The following is a 25,004-nucleotide window of genomic DNA, read 5'->3' as shown; positions in this document are numbered from 1 at the left end:
GTTTGAAATATGCTTACACACAGATAAGACTTTACATTAAGTTTGTAACTTTACAACAACTTTAATGCATTTTCTATTGTAAAACTATGTTTCTATCATAAATGTAGTTGTCTAGTAGTTGCAGTGTTGTTGTATGGTTAAACTTGCTGCAGTTCTTACTTTCCCCTTTGGCTTTTAGTTCAGAAAGTCAATGTATGCCACATCTTGATTTCAGTCTTCATTTGGGGTCCCATCAGACACTGTGACAGACTCATTGTCAATCTCAGCAGTATATTGCAGTCTACCAAAGGACGTGTAAAATGTGTCTCTATTTTCTTAGAAGAGCCAAGTGGGTCTTTTCACAGCAGTGCATTGCATGATGGGTGTATTTCCACCCACTTAAATGCAAGTGGGTATGTGTTGGCTTGAATCAATAATAACACAGCCGTGAGTTATCTCTAATGTCCACATTAAAACAACAAGATAAGAATCCTAAATGTCAAAGTGATGGATATTAAAGCAAAAAAACTGCTTCTCTGTTGATAAAAGCCACCCAGGGTTCCAGGGAGTGAGCGGAGTGCAGCGCTGCCAGATAAATCCAAGGACAGAATAAATTGCTGGTGTCAAAGAGAAAAATGACTGTGCTACAAATTATCTTCACTGGAGTTACAACCATTAAAGAAGTCTGACTTTTTGCGCCTATTTTAGCCCACACTACAGAGGACTTCACGCCTGTCTGATATGTCTATTAGGCATTTAAATGAGTGGATTCCTGTCCTTACTTCGGAGAGACTTAAGAGCTTTTCCACTGCGCGCTGCAGAGTCAGGTGTGGGATGTTGGCTTTTTTCATCAGCTCGTATCATGTGTCTAATGTTGTTATCGATGTTCGGCTTGATATTACCCACCTGAGAACATTGCAGATGTTTTGGGATCATCTGCTGACGTCCTCGAGCGGGTGACTCAAACTTGCGTCAGACGTCGTCGTGACTTGCCATAGTAATTCTGCCATCCTTTGGGAACCTGTTTTATTCCACAACATAGCCCAAACCACGTGGACACAGGAGGTATACTTGCGTATGTGAGGAAGACTTTTGTTGGAGCTGCGGAACATTAGCGCTCCTTACTTTACCCAGGCTGGTACATTGACTCTGAGCAAAGTTGAAGAAGGCGTTTGGTTACTGCGTCAGACTTTACTCGCCACGCGCTCTGTGTGAGTGACTGGGAAGCATCTCTCCATTGCGCGCGGCGATGTTCGTACGGATGCGTAGACTGAATGAAGATCACGGGGTTTAGGATTCTCTGTGTCTCGCTACATCTTTAACTGCCTACATAAAGGTGAGTACCAATGCCATACAGTTGGGCTTTAACATATACGAATTGCGTTGTGTGGCTGTAATAGAATATAGAAAACAGTGGGGGCTTGCCATCGTACATCACCCAGATTCAGGGACACGCCAGCGTCATCTTTCACCTGACAAGTGTACAATTCCCCTCTACACTGACTGACGCTGCTCATAAAATCCTCCCTGTTCGCGATGATAGCATAGCGCTGCGTGTGGGGCCAAATCTGATGCTCGGTTATGGCATCCATCTACTTCGCGCCATGTGCCGTGAGCTATCTCCCTGCATCTCTGCATTAAGATGTTGGTTTGACCTTGGGGAGGCGTCAGAGGTTGCTTCCTCCGAATGTGGTTTGGGGCCTGACTGGACTCGTCTGGGGATGCTTGAGCGTGCAGGTGTTGTTTGGTACCTGGGCTATATTCACCTTTCCTCTGGCTGCCTCTCCATCGCTGACAAAAAGTAACTTGTGACCCACCCAACCGCGTCTTTTAAAAAGGCAACTAAGCACCAGTTATTTATGTGTGTGTTGGGTGTAAAAATGCCAGTTTAACCACTGGCACAGGTTTCAAACGTGTCAGTGCAAGTTGTTGTAGCCTCCCTCTAATGGATATTGTGGTGCTGCTGCGGATGGGGTTTCATTTTTGCAGGAAGAGCCATTGCTTAGCAACCAGACTGAGATAAAAGTGGAGAGCTCATCTTTGTAGAGAACAGACAACCTGTGTTGTTGCATCATTAACACTACTGTGAGGCTGGGGACACACTCCAAGAATGTATGTGCAAGGTGTACTTAACAGACAGACTAACTATAGAAATTGCATTGTCACACTTTTCTCATGGTGTGAAAACACAAATAGTTTGCTGGACTCATGGGCTTCAACACTGTCCCCTGTACATGATGTCCTGCTGTCACTGCAGTGAGCCATCTGCCTCTCACTACATCATCAGACACATCAAGTTATTGCTCAATCTTTCAATTTAGAAAATCAAGTGCAGACCAACCAGTAAAAAATAATCCAAACTTATAATTGCACATAAATAGGACAGTTACTAACAATACTTCCAGACTATTCCCAGCAGTAAACTTTGCCAAGCTGTCCCTGTTTGCTAATTTATAGAACACGTTTTAGTTCAAATAATCCCCCATAACTTTGTGCAGGCATCTGTTTAATGCTGCTGCTGTGTCGTGACTACAGAGGCCCACTGTTGAGGAATGCCATGTGCGTGCTACTACTGAGTGGGCTTAGTCCAAATACTGCCTCAAGTCATTCTCTGAGAATAATACTCATCACACAATACTGTTTTTACATTTGGCTGAACTTCCTGTTTGAGAAAAAAGACACTTTTTCTCACTTAGACACAAACATTTGGCTAGAGTGCTAACTGTTCATGCGTTGATCAGCATTATTATTTTAATGGTAGGTGCACTATGTAACTTTATGGTCCAACACCTTGTCCCCCTGGAAATCTTTTCCCTGGGGTGTTTCACAATATGGCATCAAACTCATCTTGCATTTATTTATTCAGTTACAGGTGTTTGTAATGCTATATCATGCGTTCTTTGAGTGGGGTCATCTCTGCACAGATATTACCTGTAAATTACAGGTCAGATCTGTGGTAGTGACTCAGTAATGCCATACTGTGGTACATTATTGACAAAGCGATAACATCTCCTTAGAGACGAGCAGGAACCAGTAATGTTACATAGTATATCTTAAAAGAAATAACATCAAATTAATTATACATAAACCTCATGAATAAGACAGACACAGGCACATAGATACAGGAACAATGTATGAAAAATGTATGTAATCATGAAGAAATGTACAAATAATGTTTTATTAGTCTATGCCAAGGTCATCCTGAGTTATCCTTTACAAACATGCTCTGCAAGGCTCAACTCCACTATAGCTCACATCTACAATCTTTAAATGTCTTTTGGGTGCTGTAACAGTGAATGGAGTTGCAGTCTGGTTGCTGTTGAGTATATTTCACAGTTTGACATTTGGTGTTAATTAATGAGCTGTAAATGCCAAAGATTTCAGTTCAGATTTTATGTAATTTACAAACACCAGTCTCCTGAAGACCAGAGCCTGGCGTGAATTTCATGGTTGAACAATGATTGCTAATTGTGAAATTATTTTTTGCTGTGTGGGTGGAAATATATCACAGGGAATTATATAATGCAAATTAAGCAACTGTGCTGGTATAAATCAAGTAAAGGACATTTATTTTATGATAAAAGTATCAAGTGAATATTTGACTAATTGGACTAATACCAGTTGCTGTTTTAATTACTTAACTTTTAATTATTAACATTTAGGATTACACTAAATTACACAATATTGTAATTACAGAATCTTTATAAAATACATATATGTTCATTTGTATATTGCATTTGTTTTCTGATTGTTAAATGAACATATAGAAAAGTACAAATTTCCTTCATACTTCATAAACTCCCTAAAGTATTTTATTGAAAATTAAAAGTAATCTGACAGACTGCCTAATGAGAGAAATCTACCATACAAACTAATTCAGTAAACATATAGTCCATTCGATTTAATTGTATAGCCACAATTAGAACAGTAGGAAATCAATGGGTCACAATTGGCACTAATTATTTATGTGTGCAAAATGTCAACAGTGTAATCCTATCTCTGCCTCACATGTTGCTTTTCTCTTTCTTGGCACCTCATTGATATTGAATGAATAAGCTGTTGTCCTAAAAAAAATGTAGAAGTTAATTTTGATACTAAGAAAAGGTTATGATTATAAAACACATACTTTAAAGATATAATGTACAAAATATTAACTGTCTAGTATTCTGTTGTAATTCTGTGTTGCTTTTTCCGCTGAATTAAAATTAATTTATTGTCAATACTAGTTTTAATGTTGATCTAGGTGTTGATTTTGACAAGCCTAGATTTCAACAATGTAATATCACTCAGCTTCAAACTGAAATTGCAGCTGTTGGAGGATTTTATTAAAAGGCCTAAATTGCGCTATTTTCTGATTTATGTTATAATCTTGTTTCCTCAACAAAAACATACCTGGAGTTGTGTTTTGTTTCATTCACATGTGTTAAATGAACAAATCTTTTTCTTTCTTCTTTTCTCAAACGGAAACACTTTGCTCCACCTTATGATCTCGTTATAATACAGGAAGTGCTCCACTGCATTTTTGAAATCCATACACCTTCATTAGAATTATGTGGATAATTTCAGCCCTGATGTTGTGAATTTCTACTGAACTAAAGGTAAAAGGTGTGGAACACAATTCCAGGTATGTTTTTGAGGAGGTAACAACATTCTAACATGGCTTAAAGCTCACAAGAGTCAATTTTGCATAATATTGGATCACACAATTTGGATTTCACAATGCAATATCACTCGGCTTGGAACTAAAATCTGAGCTATTGAAGGATTGTTATTAAATATGTTCAGATGCTGATTCTTTATTCAGGGACAAATTATAATAAAAGACTAAAATCAGCCTCCTTCTAATCCAAGGCATTGTGTTTACGGGGATTTCTTGTGTGCTGTATGGTGTTCACAGAGGGCAGGCGGCTGCTCATGAGACACACATGACTCTATTGGAGGATAATGGCCATGCTGTAAAATGAATGTAATTTAATCTTCAGGTCTAATGAAATGAATTAGATGAATACCTAAGTGTCACAGTTTATCTGCAGCTCCTAAGACAGGTCTGGCTCTCTGGTAAACACACAATGACCACCGACCTAAATATAAACCATATTGTCAACAGTATGGTACAAGGAAGAATAATTTTATATTTAATCTCTCTTGCAGTAAAGAGGAAATTAGGTGCATCTAATATACTTTGTGTCTCAGCTCAAGTCTTAACACAGCAGATCCCATACTTAATACAGTGATTTGCTGTAGGGCTGCAAGATTAATGACAGTTGAATTAAAAACTTAATTAGCAAATCACAAAGGCTCCAGTTATTTAGGAAATATATTGTCCCCTGCAGATAACAAACCCCTTTGTTCTGTCTCAGTTTAAAATCTGCTGTCTGCATTTTACCTCTTTATGTTCTGTGTGTTAATTCACACTGTGATAAGTGCCACAAAATATGTAACTGAACACAGTTGCATCATTTCTTTTCCAGCAACAAAGCAGACATTTTCAGCAAGGTCTAGTTAGGGGCTTGTGCTGTATTGAATTAACATATCATATAACATAACATACCAAATCAATGCTGGTCAATAAAAATTCACTAAAGTACAATAAAGATGAAGATAGGCTAAAGAGGAACAGTTGTGTTTCTACTGTAAGACTATAAAGTTACATAATCTGGTTATCGGGGTTGTTCCTGTTGTTCATGTACTCATTGTCATAGTTCTTCCCCCAGCAAAGATCAGAGGGGATTGTTTCAGGAAGGACATCTTCAAATCAATATGCTAATTACTACACCCTACAAACAATCATAATAAGGATAGACTTCTTTTGTTGATTATTTGTGAATAGGGAATAATTGTAAAAAGTTGTGCCTTTATTTGTCTCCACAGTACAACAACAACAAGTACAACAAATCTCCTACCTCCCTTCTGACCCCCTCTCGACCTTTCACCTTTGCCCTTCTGGCCCTCTCGCGTCGCAGCCATGCCAAAGAACACTAAAGTGACCCAGAAGGAGCATAGCAATGAACCAGTCACAGAGTCCGTGGCTGACCTCCTGTCTCTGGAGCATCCCATGGGCTTTAAGAGCAGTCAGATGAGTATGGGCCTGAGTCCTGGGTCCACTGCTCCGGTACGCGCCCTGCTTCCCTCTCCTGACCCCGACGCAGAGGACGGGCGACCAGCCTGGAACAACAAGCTCGAGTACATCCTGGCCCAGGTGGGGTTCTCTGTCGGCCTTGGCAACGTCTGGAGATTTCCGTATCTGTGTCAGAAGAACGGAGGAGGTAAGATTAGAGCAACTGTAATATAATAGAAGTGCATATGACAGGTTAGACAAGATATTTAAGAATTTACTGAAAACCTTGAGTTTTTTTTAGGTCTACTGAGAGATAATTCCGTAACTGTACACAACAACTATAATGTTAACAAGGGCAAAAAACTTGGCTAAATTGGCAACATCTTAATTTGGTTAAAATTAACGATTAAACTATTCATACCTCAATCAACAACTTTTTTGTACTTTTCTTCTTAACTTATTTTCCACAAACTGCCACTTGACTGTAGAACTTTGCTAAATATTGACCAAAGTTACTATCTATATTGAAAAAGCATGAAAACCTGTCACATGCACTTTAAATTGAAAATGACGGTAGTTAGAGCTATAAAAAAAAAAGTTTGTTAATGAAAGGCTTGAATGTTTGGGAAGGCTTTGCTCGGATCCTAATTGGGCCACCATAGTAGTGTGCATATGCTGCAGGCTGCTGAGACATGGTAAAGGAAAAGTGTACAATACTGAGTCAGATCTGGAAATGTGCAGTTTACAGACTATGTTTGGTCTATAAATCACTGATACAACCAGAGTCTAGATGCTTAAAGATAATTTATAGGAACAGGAGCTCCGGGGTTTAATTGTTTGTTTAATAACGTTCAAACCATTTAAGAGCTAGCTTTAAAAACATGAAAACACAATTTATTCTTTACCAGTGTATCATTGGAAATTGCTGGGTTTCAGATCACATCATAAAATCCTTTAGTTTTATACTATTTAATAATGATGGGAGTGCACTATGTAGTGAGTTCAAGGTCCTGGTCACAAATAGAAAGGCTGAACATTTGAACATTTTTCTTTAATATAAAAAAATTGTAAGAAAAACAGATTTATGAGATGATTACATTCTAGAATTCGAAAACCACCAATGACAGAGATACATCATATTACACTGTATCAAACATTAATATACAGGGTTCATTTTCTTGAACCACTAAGACAAGAAGTACCATTTTACAGAGACAGGTCTCCTCCAGACAGTGTTGTGAATCTGTTACCTGCTGCTATGCTCAGAAAGTCTCAGACACAAATATTCCCAAGACTCATCACTGTCAACCTATTAAACCCAAGGACAACTAGAGCATGTACACATTTGAAGACACAATAAAAAACAGGAAGCACGAAAAGTGAGTTAGAACGGGTTTTTTAAGTGATTGGACAGTTGAATCTGTCTTTTCACTTGTGAATATGGTCTTTGCTAGTACTTCTCTGTAGTATGTATGTATGTTAGTTTTTATGCAAGATCCCCCCTTTTAGTAAATCAACCAATGAACATTTTTAGTCAAACATGAATTTCTTTTGTTGCCTATACAGCCCTATTGTTTTCTCCAGTTTAGTTATACACTTTACGTTATATTCTGATCCACTCTATAATGTGTGGCATATTTTTAGAGCTGTCATCCTTTGGTGTTATTTTTATGTGGGTTAATTACATGTCTAAGCCTCCCTGCTGAACTTCTTACCCTTGTCGTACAAAGTTTCTTCATTCACAAGGCTGCGGAGTCATTCTCGTCTGTGATAAATTGCATCCTGTCAAGCAATTAGCGAGTCAGCGGTGCAAACCAGGGCCACAGCACTTGTCCTAGCATCAGTGTCTGCAGCTAAATCAGAGATGAGGGGAGGCAGAGACCATGGTACTCCTATGGTTATGTGGTGACAAATGATAACAAGGTATAACATATTTCATTTTATTTTGATTGGCAATGCTTGTTACTTCTTACACTGGTATTCATATGAGAAAGTGTTCATTGTGGTTAGGTTTATTTTATGTAATTGTTGATAAGTAAAGCTAATTAACTTGTAAAGAAGTAGATATCTAGTAGTAGTAGTTGTTGTAGTAATAGTATTTTGAAACCAAAATGATGAATAAGATGTTGGAAGTGTAAAGTCTGCTTTCCTGAGCTCTCAGACAGTTGTTTAATATAAATTATGAGGTGTGTGTCATCCATCCATTTGCTTCCACTCATCCGGGGCCAGATCATGGTTGATTGTAGATGCCAGAGCCATCTCAGCTGGCTCCTCTCAATGTGGAGGAGCAGTGGCTCTACTCCAAGCTCTTCTCCTGTGGCTGAGCTCCTCGCCCTATTTCTAAGAGAGCGCCCAGTCACCCTGCAGAGGAGACTCATTTTGACCACTTGTATCCACGATCCACTTGTATCATGATCATGATTACCCAAAGCTCATGACCATAGGTGAGGGTAGGAACATAGATTGACCGGTAAATCGAGAGCTTCACTTTTCGGCACAGCTCCCTCTTCACCACAATGGTCCGATAAAGCAACTGCATCACTGCCAACACTGCACCTGTCAGTCTCATGCTCCATCCACCCCTCACTCATGAACAAGACCCCGATATACTTGAACTCCTCCAGTTGAGGCAGGGACTCTCCACCCACCCGGAAAGGGCAAGCCACGTTTTTGCGGTTGAGAACCATGGCCATGGATTTGAGGAGTTGATCTTCATCCCAGCTGCTTCATACTCGGCTGCAAACCACCTCAGTGCATGCTGCAGGTCCTGGTTTGATGGAGGCATTAGGACAACATCATCTGCAAACAGCAGAGCTGAGATCCTGTGGTCCTCAAACTGGACCCCGTCTGGCTCCTGACTGCACCTAGAAATTCTGTCCATAAATACAATGAACAGAACTGGTGACAAAGGGCAGCCCTGGCAGAGTCCAACATGCACTGGGAACAGTTCTGACTTACTGCTGTCAATGCAAACACAGCTCCTGCTCCTGTCATACAGGGACTGGACAACCCTTAGCAAAGGGCCCTGAACCCCATACTCCTGGAGCACTCTCCACAGGACACCACGAGGGACATGATCAAATTCCTTCTCCAGACCCACACGGCTCATGTGGACTAGTTGGGTAAATTCCCGTGAACCCTCAAGCACCCGATGGAGACTATATAACTGGTCCACTTCTCCACTGCCAGAACAAAAACCACACTGCTCCCCCTGAATCCGAGGTTCAACTATTCGTCGGATTCTCCCCTCCAGTACCCAGTACCGGCCTATCAAATCCTGATCCTGTCATATCTCAGAATCTAAGTAAGGCCGGATCTGGTTAGTACTTGGATGGGATACCACTGGGAAAATCAGGTGCCACAGTGGGGCAAAAACTGGCAAAAACTACTGTTGTGTCTTTAGGCAAGGCACTTCACCCACATTGCCTAGTTTGAAAGTGGTGTGCGTGAGTGATGATGGTGGTTGAAAGGGCCGATGGTGCAGATTGGCAGCCGCACTTCTGTCAGTAGGCCCCAGGGCAGGAGTGTAATTCCCCTGTAGCTGGTACATACCCTTCGGTTCTTGGTCCCTAGGTTCATATGTTCTTTTCTGTTTACTCCTGATATTGTTACTAAACATTGCAAGTGAATTTGACCTATCCATCGGTGTCGCTCTGGAAAACTGGAGTTGTTGTACATGTACAGCTATTGGGTTTAGGAATTTCCAGATCTTGAGCTTTTGGTCAGGATTTTATAGCTGGAGTATAAGTTTATTGTGAGTGAAACTGTGCATGAAAACAGTGAACATGGAAGGCCCCACCCCTGTTTGCTACTCAACTCAACCACTGGTCAGTTCTTATTCCATGAGCATGATGCATTAACAAAACTGCACCTGTCACTGAATAACAGAAAACAAAGAAAATATATTTGGATTAAAGTTTCATTTCTTAGGTTTGTGATACCATTTGAGGCCATATATTTAATTGAGGAAATTGAAAAACAACCACAATGAAACTAATATGTGACAATTCTTTCTATTCTCCAAAACACTTTTTTTATCTCCTGTGTTGTGTCCGCTTCTTAAAATAGACTTCAAAGCTTTATGAAAACTAGGCAGTGCATCAGCAGTCACTTCTAACATCCAGATAATAATACAAGCCTCTTTCTGCCTTTGTTTGGATGCTATTACCTTCAATAGCCACACACAAAGGCAGTGTGCTTTATTATTTTTTGAGTTGAACGTCACAGGGCCATTTGTCTTTTGCCCCTTGTGGATGCCCATCTGTGAGGTGTGTCGCCATGGAGCTCTCCGGGTCTGACGTCAGCACAAGTGGACGTGACTGCTCCTCTCACTCTGTCTGCAAAAACATGGTTGTATCTGTCGCTGCAGTGAATGAAGATGGACAGAATAAAAATGCGTGTAGATGAAGTGAAGATAAACTGTGGAAAAGACAGAAATAGTCAAACCCAAAGAGATGGTCCCTTCTGCTGTGTTAACCATCCATTAGCACAGACTGGATGTGTATCACTTATTTCTCTCTGGGGCTTTGGTGACTCAAGCTTAGACCAGAAACAATTTTTGTATCGAATGAGCTTTATTTGGACATAATGCTAAACAAATACAATACATAGAATACATGCCTAAATAAGGGTGTGAGGAAATAAATACTCAAGGGAAATATCGGCTTACATTAAAGATTAAAATTTTGGTCTTCCAAAATTATTTCCAAATAAAAGTTTTTGTGTGTGTGTGTGTGTGTTGTTTTTTTTTTTAACAGACTAATGCTGTTTACACAGACCTTGACATGTTTCAGATGCCTTCTGCATCCTTCAAATATCATCTACTATAACTATGGGTAGGACTGCAAAATGAATCAAACAGGAATCACATTTTAAATTGCAACAAAACAAAAAAAAAAATCTGTTGTGGTGGTTGTGGTAAATAATAAATCCTATCACAGTTTACCTGAACCCTGTCCTAAGAACAGAATTTTTTACTGGTGCTGGCATTTCTTTAACCTTTAATTCATAGTAATAAATATTATATGATTTTGAGTATATGCAAAGAGACTGAAAACCAGACAAATAAACAAACTAAACAACACTATATCACATGGAAAAACACTGCAGTATTTTGCTGTTATTGGTGATTTTACAGCATTTTGGACTAAGCTCTGCAGCCTATTTAATCTTTACTGTGTCCTCTTTGTGTCTCAGGAGCCTATCTGGTGCCCTACTTCATCCTGCTGCTGCTCATTGGGATCCCTCTGTTCTTCCTGGAGTTAGCTGTGGGGCAGAGGATCAGGCGGGGCAGTATCGGGGTGTGGAACTACGTGTACCCTCAGCTGGGGGGCATCGGGGTGTCCAGTCTCATGGTGAGTCATGTGATCACTCTGATGTGAATGGACCACTGTGTTAAGAACAGGGAATATGTGAAGGCTCATTTTCATCCAGGTCAAAGTACAAGACAGTACATTTGTACTTGTTTTTCTGACTGACTGGTTTGGTGTAGTTGTTCGTGACTTATGAAAAGATAAAAAAAAGATAAAAAAGATAAAAACTACATCTGAATTAAAGGAGGAAAACCAATAGAATATACAATAAAACCTGTACATTCAGTATAGTATCAAGATCTGGTTCTCATTATATCTCCTGAAACGTCTTTGATTTTGACTGTACTAATCAACCTATTATTATGCCAAACAAATTCAGTTGTATGAATACTTTGCTCATTTATTAGTGATTGGGCTGTGGTCGCCATAAAAGCAGTGAGGAAAGCAACAGTCATGTATTAATTATTATTTATTATTAAACAACAGTTTTTTATATATACAATCATTACACCTTGAGAATCTCTACTGATCTGATCTAAGCAGGGTTGGGTCTGGTAACTACTTGAATTGGAGACTGGTGGGAATACCAGGCGCCACACTGAGGTGGCAGTGGCTGCGTTAAGTACAGGCAAGATAAAATACAACAATTTAGATCATACAGCAATTTAAAATAATCAGGGTTAAATTATAAGGAGCATTTTGGTAGCTCAAGAATGGCTAATATATATTGTTATGAATGAATCCCATCATCATTCTTCATAACATTGTGAAAACTAGTATTCATACAAGACATAATGTTGGATTTCCAGTGACATTCAGAACTGACAGTAACATAAACTGCATTGATGTTTGATGAGCAGTTACCAGTAGACTTATTACATGATGTTATTTGCTTAGACAGCCCACTGAACTCTCCGTGCCTTGTTGTTAGTGCTTTAATGTGCATTGCGTTTTCCAGCTCCAATCTGTGGCATAATCCACTCACGACATTTCCAGGAGTGGTGACCCTCCGAATGCCCGTCCCATCTGCCTTTTCTGTGTAAATCCTGCAATGTCAATATGCCCACTGGTCGTCTTTTTGCCTGATAGCCATGTGATCAATCTATTGCTAAAGAGGGGGGGATTTTTGAGGCAATGAGGCGTGTGGCAGCTTCGATGTGGCACACCGAGAGTCAAGGCTATAAATACCTCGTGGTCCAGGGCCAGTCTGAGCTGCTGAGAGAAAACAGTTCAATAATTCATGTGGCTCCGAGCTGCGCTTTTGGAGGTTCAAGAAAAGAAATAACTGCACCCAGTCAGCCCTGTGTTTTTAGGGTTAGTTTGGTGGGTCCTTCGCCCTCTCTCCAGCATAAGGACAATCTGATACTCAAAGAATTTTTTGTTAATCTGCCAATAGTTGCAGGGTAAATGTCAAATTGAACAACTCATTTATGAGAGTAATTTCAATGATTGCTGTTCAGAATAATATGTGTCCTTGCTCTGCCCCTCAGAATCTGAAGCAAAGCCACTTTTCTAATCCATATTGTTATGAAACAAGTGTCATAAAATACTATTAATACAATACATTTGAAATAATTGTCATTAATCCTGATTATAATTTTGACCTTAAATGAGCAACAAGACTGAGCAGATTGAACCTTTCTTATTTTTAGATTTTATAGAAATAAAAAATTGTAAGTGGTACCGTTTTGAATCTTACTGATTGTTTCCTGAAGTACAGAATTGAGAACCTATGGTTAGACTGAGTCCAATGCTCCTGATAATCCTGTCTCCATGCTTCTTCAGGTTTGTGGTTTTGTGGGGCTTTACTACAACGTCATCATCGGATGGAGCATCTTCTACTTTTTCCAGTCCTTCCAGTATCCACTCCCCTGGGCCGAGTGTCCCATTCAGAGAAATGGGAGCCAAGCCAGTGAGTCCAAAGTACACACACTCTAGTGCCATGCTTAGCATATATAGAATTTAAAATTGTATTTTTACAAAATACAAAACTGGATTTGTTCCCTGGCAATATGTCAAACTATGTATATCACAATCTCTTAGTGCTAGATCATTATTTAAATTTTTGAAATGATTCATGTAGAAGTTTGTATCTTTAAATTGCCTTGAAGAAGTAACTAAAGTCATCTGCCTCCTCTGAATGTTCACACTTCATTCCAATTGGTTACATCCACCTCTCGCTCACTCAGGCACACAGGCTGACCAATAGGAGGCATAGGTGGACAAAAAATGTTTGAGCTTAGAGCTGCATTCGAGAGGAAATGTGTATGGTATTTTTTACAAAAATAGCAAAATATCACAATTAGATTTTTATCACCGTATCGACCAGCCTTACTTTATGTAAAACGCGAATGGTGAAAACAGCATCTGACATAAAAGCAAGCAAGCATCTGAGCAAATATGTGTGACCCAGGAATCTGAATTTTCTTCTCACCAAGTGGATTTTTAATGATTGTAAATGCACAAAGATAAAAGACAGACTTATGCACATACATAGGTCACTGCTGAGTCAAACTGAACAGTAATAGAACAGTAACACAAGCTACATACCCAGCACTTGACCATTCCCATGTCACCCTGACCTTTCCTCTGCTCCACTCTCAGACTAAAGGGTTGTTAACGAGTCCAAATGATGAGGCAGCTTCAGTGTAAGATAGGATCGCAGACTGGGGCGGGGAGGGGGTGCTCTGTGTGCGTCAGAGCTGGACTGAGAGACTGAGAGACTGTGAAACGTGTTTTGGCATCAGAGCAGCTCATCTGGACATGACCCAGCATCATAACTGAAAACTTACCTTTATTCACACATCCCCACACCTCATCTTGTAATAAATCTGTTTGTGGATGAAAAGATCAGACGGTAATGGGGCAGCGGTCTCTGGTGGAGCGCCATGCTTTATCTCCATTAGTTTGTCTGCTTATGATTATGGACCCAGAGGGATTACTGCTCTAATCTTTGCTATTTTTGGTTGTAACTCAGAACATTTACTCCAATCTTCAGCTTCAGTACTTATATATTAATTTGTCTGCTATTATTATGCAATATTTGTTGACATTTAATCAACTTAATCAGTACACTATTCAGTAGTTTCAGGATGATGATAAATTAGGGCAATTAATAATTTAAAGTAAAATATGATGTAGTTTGAATGGTGAAAAGTCCTTAAAATGTCATATATTACAGGAAGTATAAATAAAAAATTAATTCATTCATTCATTCATGGATTATAAAAGGGGTGTTAAGAAAGGAAACTGGCATACAAAAACACAGACCACTGACTTTGAAAACACTTCATTAATCATTTCTTTTTGCGCCCATTGATGAAAATCACTGATTGATTTTTCCACTGCTGTGGAAAAACAACAACTAATTTTGTAACGAAGTTCTCTAAATGTCTGTTTATAGTCGTGGAGCCAGAGTGCGACAAGAGCTCGGCCACTGGTACAGACAAGCCCTGAACACCACCAGCACCATCGATGATACCGGGGGCCTCAACTGGAAGATGACTCTGTCTCTGCTCGTGGCCTGGGTCATGGTCTGCCTCGCTGTAATAAAGGGCATCCAGTCCTCGGGGAAGGTATGAAGTCTTTATAGGGTTTCTATGGGATCTGGTGAGGTCTGTGGGATGTATATGAGGTCTGTAGGGTTTATATGAGGTCTGTGGGATCTATATGAGGTCTGTAGGGTTTATATGAGATCTATGGGATCAATATGGGGTCTGTAGGTTTTGTATGGGGTCTGTATGAGGTCTATTGGGTCTGTATGGGTATAGCTGCAGTTGTTTATATAATATATAATATAACTTTGTTCTGCTATACACTGTTACATCATAACAATATTCAGCTACTCCAGGTAGTGCTCAGCAAGTGCTCCATTTTGAAATTGCTGACTCGGTTTTGATCAGGCTTTAAGATGTTTTAAAGCCGCAGTATCCGCACTAGTCTATTTTTGTCCCTCATCTGTATTATGGAGGAGAGTGACATGCAACATTAATAAGCTTAAGCTAAACTAGGCAGAGGCAGGCTCACTGTGCAGATGGAAAATGCTCTCTTTGGCAGCAACTACAACAACAGCATCCTGTAATCGAGATCCAAGCTGATTCACAAACAGCAGCACAACAGCTAGCCCACACTTCAACAACAAATCACGCATATGAGAAAATAGACCGTTCGATTCTAATCTGTTTATCAGTGGGAATTCTGTGACAATTCCCCAGAACAATGTAGGATATGTTCATGTTGTTGCCTAGAGATTTTCATAGTGCCAAAGTCTATGCATGAAGGCTAACAATATACTCCCATCCACCTGCTAGGGGGTCTGCAAATGGAAAGTAGCCCAAGACTATAATCTGGCATATTTACTAGTGTCTAAATGTTCATTAATATGCATTGTTCCCCCTTTCTCATATAAATATATACATTATTTGATAGGATTCACAATTATACATTCACAGTAGATATAAAGTGCACTGTGTAGTTTTTCTGATGGAATGTCCACTCCTGATCATCTCCCTGGAATGTTCCACAGTATTCCATTAAATTTATCCACAAAAGTTACAGAGTGAATTCATATAAATTCTATGTGTAGGTGATGTACTTCAGCTCCCTGTTCCCCTATGTGGTGCTCTTCTGTTTCCTGGTGCGAGGTCTGATGCTGAAGGGAGCCGTGGATGGGATTGCGCACATGTTCACCCCAAAGGTCAGAACAAAATTATGCAGGAACCAGGAAAATACATGTACAGTACACAGTATAGTAACCATTACCTAGAAAGATCAAGTTAGCCTTTACACATGCAAAATATGTTGTTTTTGCTTAAAAGCTCCAACTCCAAAGCCCTTTCCTTTACACTGCCAAATACTAGTACTCATACAAATACAATTTTTGGTAAGGTAATAAGTTCAGAGCAAACTGTAAAATTCGTTAAATATCAGACATGATAATGTTTGTAGTAATACTGCATTAAGACAGCACTAACAGTGATGGTTGTAAAAGGCTTCTCTTTCACTGCTCTGGTGCCTAACCCTCATTTATCATCTGTTCATTTGACAGTTATGTAATTTTAGTGACACTCCTTCAATGCAGGGTATGCCTTGATGCATGTTTGATGGAGCTGTCAGGAGCTATAAAGCAATTTAGGCCCATTCAATGGAAAATGTGATCGCTTCAGAGTCATAACGCCCTCTTGTGGTGTGTGGTTGGTTTTACAGGAGTGATTTTTAATATGATGACATTTACTGAATATTTTGCAACATTCTACATTTATACAAATTCATTTTAGACTTTCTTATTGTGCTGAACATAATTCATATTTGTGTGTATGTTTTGTCTCTAGTTGGAGAAGATGTTGGAGCCGCAGGTGTGGAGAGAAGCTGCCACTCAGGTGTTCTTCGCCCTGGGTTTGGGCTTTGGAGGTGTTATCGCCTTCTCCAGTTACAACAAACGGGACAATAATTGCCACTTCGATGCTGCTCTGGTGTCTATTATAAACTTTGTAACGTCCATTCTGGCCACACTTGTGGTGTTTGCAGTGCTGGGGTTCAAAGCAAATGTCATGAATGAGAAGTGTGTCGTTGAGTAAGTACTTCTTTCATACGTTTAATACTGATTTGGGTGAAATATGCCTCAAGGTTGATTGTTAACGTTGGAAGATTAGGCAATTGAACAAGCAGTCTTTGTAGCAAAAGTGCCTGGTGTAGCTAGGAACAGAGACTTTTTTAAGGCATTAATTATATTCACAATGTGACAAAGTGGTACCACTAAACACCTATTTCCAAAGTGAATAATATAATCCTGCTTTAGTTATTCATATATTAGATGTTTGTCTCTTATTCTGCAGAAATGCTGAGAAGATCCTGGGTTACCTGAACACAGGGGTGCTTAGCAAAGAGCTGATTCCTCCTCACATAAACTTCTCACACCTGTCGGCCCAGGACTATGCTGAGATGTACAGCGTCATAAAGACAGTGAAGGAGGACAGCTTTGGGCAGCTGGGGCTGGACTCCTGTGTGTTGGAGGATGAACTCAACAAGGTCAGCTCTGAACAGCAGTAAAATGCTAATAGCACTGGTACAATAGAATTACTGCAGCATTATTTCTGTCTGAACGCTATCACTGTGTCTCATGCTCCAGGCGGTGCAGGGCACTGGACTGGCCTTCATTGCCTTCACAGAGGCCATGACACACTTTCCCGCCAGCCCCTTCTGGTCAGTCATGTTCTTCTTTATGCTCATTAATCTGGGGTTAGGCAGTATGATTGGCACCATGACTGGTATCACCACTCCCATCCTGGATGCCTTCAAGATCCGCAAAGAGATTCTCTGCGGTGAGAGATTAGTCAGATAATCATGGTTTGTGCAAGTGAATTAAAAAATCTAACTCTTGTATTTTGTCTCTCAGTGGTTTGCTGCATCATTGCCTTCCTGTTAGGTCTTCTGTTTGTGCAGCGCTCAGGGAACTACTTTGTCACAATGTTTGACGACTACTCAGCCGGATTGCCCCTCACTGTGGTGGTCATCCTAGAAAACATCTCTGTGGCCTGGATCTATGGCACCAAGAGGTCAGCTCGCAGGCATCAACACTTTTGTATTGTCCATTTTATACAATGTGTATTTACAACCATCATCACATTTTGCATTTAAAATTTTTTGGGGATGGCTTTTTAATATTCGTCTATCCATCATTCTTCTTCTCCCAGGTTCATGCAGGACTTGGAGGACATGCTTGGTTTCAGGCCCTATTCCTTTTATTTCTACATGTGGACATATGTGTCACCTGCGATCCTCGTGGTCCTCATCGTTGCCACAGTTATAGAGATGGCCATTAGTCCTGCAGGGTACAACGCCTGGTCCGAGTCAGAGGTATTACTTCAGACAATGACTTTTGTTTGGAATGAAAATCGTATAGTTTGTATTAAATCTGGATTACCTGACTTTCACACATCAGAAAGAATTAGTAGGTATTTAAATCTGTCTCACTCATCCCTGGCTTTCACAAACCCTTTGGCACATAATCATTATCCACATTAATTGTCCAGCACGTGGCTTTGGAACAACTTTTTTCAGATGGCAAAGTGAAACTGGGGTTGGAAGCTATCTTATAATAGTGTTTAGAGGTGGAAAACACAGAATTGACTCATTTCCCAAGAAAAAAAAAAAAAAGTTGTTTTTAGTTGCATTTTCTTCTAAAATGCTGACTTCAACAACAGTAATCATTTATAACCTGTAGCATTTCTTAGTCATTTATTGCACCCCTTCTCCTTCTCTCCAGGGTATGGAGCACTTCCAGAGCTACCCTCCCTGGGCTTTAATCATGGCCTATTCCCTCATTGTCATAGCCATGCTCCCTCTGCCTCTTGTCTTCATCGCACGCCGCTTTAACCTCCTCTCTGACGGCTCCAACAAGCTCTCTGTGTCCTACCGCAAAGGCATGATGAAGGACATCTCCAACCTAGAGGAGCAGGACGAGCAACGCTTCATTTTGGGCAAAAACCCCAGTGAGGCCCCCTCTCCCATGCCTCCCCACCGTGCTTATCTGGGCCCTGGAGGTACTCAAGAGATGACCAATACTAACTATGGCACAAGCACCAAGACGGGTTACCAAAACATAGGGTCGCCTGAGTCCGAACTATGATCTGCTGTAAGATCCAGAAAATCCCTGCTGCAAATGAAGAAAGGCCAAGGATGTGTCCACTGCCCACTGTTTCACACAATCTCTTAGTTTCACCTCACAAATGGACTGCTACCTGCATATGCCCACCTCTGAGCTGTCAAGTAGCTGCCAATCCCCACATGTAACAACGGGATTTAGGACCAGTGAGGTTTAGCTGATACAATCACATTTCCATCTACTTAGATATTAGACACATAGAAGCACACAAGATACAGCACAGTTGTGGTTTGATATGGATTTTTGTGAGCCTGAGGTGTGGGCAACATTGTCCATGAACCAAAAGGTAGTAGTTATTTTTCAAGGCATATTGTTGCCCTCGTATTTTGGGGGACTCTTCACTTTACTGTGCTATCTTTTTAGAGGATGGGGGAAAGGAAAATATGTTATTTCAAGTTATATCCAATAAGGGAATATTCACATATAGAAAGCATCTATATCAGACCAGTAAGTGTTTCTAGTAGTAAAACAGTGTTGCCACTATAAGCACATTTCTCAAAGTTATTGTGCCTATCACACATCAGCAATAACCATCTCCTTCTGTGCATTCCCCACCACTGTAGATTACTGTAAATATGAATGTGCAATAGTTTAAGATGTCCTGGTTAAACAATGTACAATACCATAACTAAAGGGTGTATCGTCACTAAATTCCATCCATGCACAAGTAGGCTATTTAGCATCTCTGAGCCTTTAACACAGAGCAACAATTTTGTTTGTAGTCTCTTTTCATTGAAAACAATATATTTTTTGTAAGCACCAATAAAAAGGCAGGGGAGGTCTATTTCCAGTGTGTAAAGATATACCAGAAAGACATAGGCTGGAGGTGTTTTACCATTGTGTCTGTCTGCCACTGAATGAGAGTGCCCCTGCCTTTGGTTAAAAATAGCGCAGCATTATCCAGGGAAAAGACACACCATAGTTACCGGTCCTCATCTGGTGGAGAAGAGGGAGTAGAAACCATCCTCTTTTGCTTAACCTTTGTGCTGTCTGTTGATCAGCAAAGTTTAGCCTATAGTTTATTTGTATTGACCTTGTTGCGTTTTCTCAATGTTTGTAACAGGTTCACTGCCATGTTGTGTTGTGGAATAATCATAATTTTCAACCCAAACAAGATGCTTATTAGATTTTCTCATTGCGGACATAAGGGCACTACACAGTTTTGATGTCTTTCTGTGACAAGTAAACACTCTAATTTGTTTAATATATATTATTGTAAGGACATGTTTAGAGATATGTGAAAAATGTACTGTGCGCTCTTGGTGTTTACTAAATGGTAATACTCAGCTTTGACCACTTGGTGTCTCTGTTGGCCATGAGTGCTCCTCTATGACGCTCAAGTTAACGGACTTATCCAGCAGCACATTGACTGTATATGGTTCTGCACAGCCCCTCACGCTGTTTGGTGCCTACAGAGCATCTCTGTTGTCTCCACGCCTTATGCTTTTGTTGTTATGTTGATTTAGTGCAACCAGTTAAATTTGGACCAATGTCTTGTTGCATTCACTTGAGCACTTTAATTAGGTTGAGGCCCTGGAGTTGGTTGTTAGTCAAGCACACGAATTTTAAACTTCAAACTTCAAAATAGTCATAGCACAAATTTCAAGTACCAATTAGCACATAAGGAATAATTGTTCACATAGTCTTACCATAGTTTTGTGTAAATTAAGACCGTTTTGAATGGGAATATGTCCTTGAAATGTTTCATATAACAGGAAACTGAAACCCATGAATAGGCTACTCTAACATCCCTATACAAAATGGTGGCATGGATTAATCAAAGCACATGTTATTCCTGAAGTTTTATTTTGCTATACAGATTTAAGCTTTTTACTGCTCATTGAAGGATGGATTAAATGCAGAGGACAGATTTACAGGGACAAAAGTGTACCTTACCTTACCTTAACCTTATCATAGGAGCTCTCATTTAGAACAGCACATTTCTGAAATGTAGATTGTAAAAGCACATACTAGTGAAGCACATGTAGGTGAGCACAACAGGATATGCAGGTCCTCTGAGTCTGAATCAGTACTAATTTAACTGTGGAGATGACGTAGATCCCATTAACTTCAATGCTGATAAAGGTGTTGTCTCTTTCCGGTGTCTGAGAGGTCACTGACAGGCAATTGAACCCCAAAAATATCCTGCTCCACAACCTGGCCTCATGCTCGTAAAGGTTAGAAAGCACTTGTAGATCTGGCACAATGACTGAATGATAAATCATATTCTACTTTGCCTATACAATAATGATAGGGAGAGCACAATTTTAGGCTGTGTTCGCATAGCAGGAAAAGGTTATGCTAAGATCTCAATTTCAGTCACTGTTATGCTGATGGTCTAATGTACAAACATGATAAATCACCATGCAACTTGAGCACTGCGAAATCTAAGGCAGTAACAATTAATCTGACTTATCGACTACTGCTGATGCCAAAATATGTTATCACAACAAATATTGGTAAATATTATCTCTTTAGAATTCTTCAATCAGCATATCTTAACCTTAATTGGAATAAAATGTATTGTGATGTGCAATAGAAATAATAATTTAACTAATCTTAGACAAATCGACTGCAAACATAATAATTAATTGTAGCCATAGTGAATACAAATGAGGAAGTGAATAGCTGAAAAATTGTTAAAAAAAAAAAAAAAAAAGAATGAAAAATGAAGAGAAATATCTACACAGTAAATTAAAATGGCATCCTGTTCCTTTGGCATGTGAACTCAGTCCTCATCCTGTGTAGTTTGACTGATGCACCTTTCACTTATTCTTTATGGAAGCAGCACTTGTTATATTGATCTTATTTATCCCATTTTATTTTTTCCAACTTCAGGGCCTCTGTGTGTCATCCATGTGTGTTGCATGATGTAATTCAGAGCAACAAGTTAAAGTCTGCCTCAGTTATAACACTGAGCTCCTATCAACAGCAGTAGAGTCAGAGCATATTTATGATACAGATCTAGTCTATGTGACCAAACCATAGTTCTATTTATAGTATTTAAGACAATGTATTTAAACTGTATATATGGGTGTACATTCGCAATGAGTGTCTATAGTGAGAGTGGCAGGGTGTAAATAATAATTGTATATTTTAAACTATTTTTTGATTTTTGTACTGTAGGTAATGTTACTTTGGTGTCTGTTGCTTTGTGCTGTTGGTGCGTGGTTGTGTAACAGTTAGCTGGGCGACTGTGGAGTAACTGAAGTGTGCATCAGACAAAGTAAATGTATATGTTTTTGGTGTTTAATGTGTGTTTTCTTCTGTCAGTGTTGTACTAGCTAAACTAACTGTGTTGTTGAGTGAAGTGGAGCCACAGCATAAGCAATCTTCTTGTGTTGGTGACTGGGACTATTACAGTGGCTCCTATCTCACTATAGCAACAACAATCAAAGAATGGACCAAGAGTTTAAGCAGAACCTTTTCTGAGTCCAAGAGAAATGTAAACTGTTCAAACACAGTGGAATTAAACACTTTTATGAAACTGAACACATGCCTGTGTTTTTTATTTTCCCTATTTAGATTTATTATGATCATGTTATAGTTGTAGGCTTTATTTGTTTGTTCACTTTATTTGAGCATCAGTATCAATCCAGTGTATTTCACATGAGTATCATAAGTATCAAATCCAGTGTATACCACATTACCTAATCAGTGAAGATGTTGCCTGCTTTACCTGAAATGTTTCACATTATGGCATTAAACTTATGTGTCTATGTGTCTTGTGTCATAGAAGCCTTTTTATTGCCAAAAGTACTTAGTTTTGTTGAAGTCACATGGAGACAGCAAAATTTTATGACATTTCTGAGGAATATTCTAGACAAAACAACATTTCCACAGAAGGTTTCAGACCCTTCACCTAAAAACTTACATCGTGCCCCTTTAAATTCCTGTAAACTGGAGCTACAGCAGCCATTCTCGGAATCTGAAGGGCCTTCCTGTTGATCTGATGATCACATGGGCCCCCTTTTAAAATTTACAGTCAGTTCAAAAGAATACATAATATTTTTCCTCTCAGATTTACATTTTAAAAGTACATATAATATTGGTCTTAACAATGAATTATATTTGCAGATTAAACAAATAAATTATGCAAAAATCAATTCAAACTGAATTTCCTTTTATGCTTGTTGTATGAACAGCTTTTGGGGCTCCCTGTACTGCTTCTCTGACCCCCCACATGTGACGTATCACTGGCCCAAATCCTTATAGTGATATAATAGTTAAACAGTTTGTTTTACCTCCATTCCTTCACTGCACTTTCTCTTCAGGTGTACACTGTTCTCTTTGAGCAGCACTGACTCTGAGTTGTGGTTTTAATAAAATGAGCTTCGCTCCTGACTTCAACATCCTCACCATTAACTCCTGTTTCTGTTAAAAGACAACATGAGCTTGGTTAAGCTTCTTTAGTCAATACTTGCAAAAGATTACAAAAAAAATGACAATTATTGATCTCACAATGGAATAATTCATGTGTTAAAGAGGCTTTTAAAACAAGATAAAGGATTGCAAAAGTAAAATAAAAATGATCTGAGAGGAGTTGCTCAAATTACAAACACAAATTTGATCACTTTTTTTACAATTCTGTGTCCAGCATGTTAAAATCTTACAAAGGTCACTTGATTGTGGTCGATGTTTTAATTGTTCTAATCTCTGGTGAATCTCCTCCCTCTGGAAAATGCAAATGTAACACGACACAGGACAGTCACAAGAAAAGAAGACACACTCAGGACACAGGACAGTTATAGGAGCAGAAGACACTGCAGTGTGCATCCATGCATCCTTTTTCTATGAAGCAAATTGTTTGCATGACTGTCCATCAGTTGTACTAAGATTTGTATGTGTTGCTTCCAGAGTCATCTACAAACAGAGTGATATCCAGAGCTCTGCTGTAGCTGTGGGTAAGCTCGTGAATGTAATAGTTGATGTTCGTTATTCATTAACGGATAAAATGAAAATACTAAAACAAAATAAAAATCTGTATCTTTCAGCAAAAAAGGAAGATGTTTGAGAACTAACAAAACACAGAGCACAGTTGAACAAAGTAAGTAAACCAACTAAATTTTTTCAACTTCCTAGTGAACATTTATCATGTGTTTCTACAGGGTGATGACTTTATACCAGATGCCCTACCTCTTACTGTGTTTTGAGGAAGAAACGCAGCACATGGTGAGTATTACTTCTGCATGTACACTGTGATTCTTTTCGGGTCCATTATTGTATTAGAGAGTAAGTGCCTTAAGTTTATTTAAACATGTACAACACAGAGTAGATCATCATAATGTAATCATGTGTTATTCCTGTGTCCACAGGCAGAGACCAGAGCGTCTTCACTGGAATAAGTCCTCACATGTCCAACTCCAAACAGAGTGTCACTGTGTGTTTGATTCTGTTTAAGATAATACAGAACTGTGGAAACCTAAATACTGTTTTTGTATTCTTTTACTTTTTAAACCCTGTAAGGTCATTAGATGTTGCATGTCAAAACACTTGTGTAGACAAAATTAAATTATACATAAAAAATAAAAACATAATAAAGGCAAATTTTCATGATAAGGTAGCATGATTAGATCAAAAATCATTTCACCATGATTTGATCAAATTTCATCACCAAGGTGTCGTCCATGTTCTGACAAAAATATGTGTAGAGGGGACTGAAGTAAGCATCAAAGCCTAAACATAATTTTATTGCTTTTCATATTTTTTAATGCAAATCCAGCAACCTTTTTTGGGAGCAGATACATTTGGATAAAAAAAAGCTAATTACTTTCACAAAGGTGACAAAGGTGGGACGTGACCTGCTTTGAAAAAATGAGAAGTAGGCTATTGTTCAACCTGGGAACAATTGAAATGCACAAATCCAAATAAAGGACTTGGGCTGTGTTCCAGTTATCAGACTGTGAATAAAAACATGAATTGCACCTCTTGTTGTTGTGTTGCTTTTGGACGTACATCGTGTGTCCTTGCCTCCGTCACACTTCCTCTTCTA

At 39.3% G+C, this 25,004-nt stretch overlaps 1 protein-coding gene across 1 annotated transcript; it reads left to right on the top strand.

Annotated features, from left to right (window-relative positions):
• The first annotated feature begins 864 nt into the window (after nt 1-864).
• On the top strand, nt 865-22,470 carry slc6a17 (solute carrier family 6 member 17). The gene is given in 13 exon segments (XM_020929890.2): nt 865-1,315; nt 5,851-6,245; nt 11,234-11,391; nt 13,135-13,261; nt 14,753-14,782; nt 14,785-14,924; nt 15,935-16,045; nt 16,680-16,921; nt 17,184-17,376; nt 17,477-17,669; nt 17,744-17,903; nt 18,042-18,204; nt 18,614-22,470. Coding segments are annotated over 12 exon segments (2,181 nt in total). The 5' UTR covers nt 865-1,315; nt 5,851-5,944; the 3' UTR covers nt 18,977-22,470.
• Nucleotides 22,471-25,004: the final 2,534 nt, after the last annotated feature.

The sequence above is a fragment of the Boleophthalmus pectinirostris genome, unplaced genomic scaffold (genome assembly GCF_026225935.1).
Source record: "Boleophthalmus pectinirostris isolate CB_2022bp ecotype Guang Dong unplaced genomic scaffold, ASM2622593v1 HiC_scaffold_8, whole genome shotgun sequence".
Taxonomy (NCBI): domain Eukaryota; kingdom Metazoa; phylum Chordata; class Actinopteri; order Gobiiformes; family Gobiidae; genus Boleophthalmus; species Boleophthalmus pectinirostris.
This window is presented reverse-complemented; position numbering and strand designations above follow the sequence as displayed.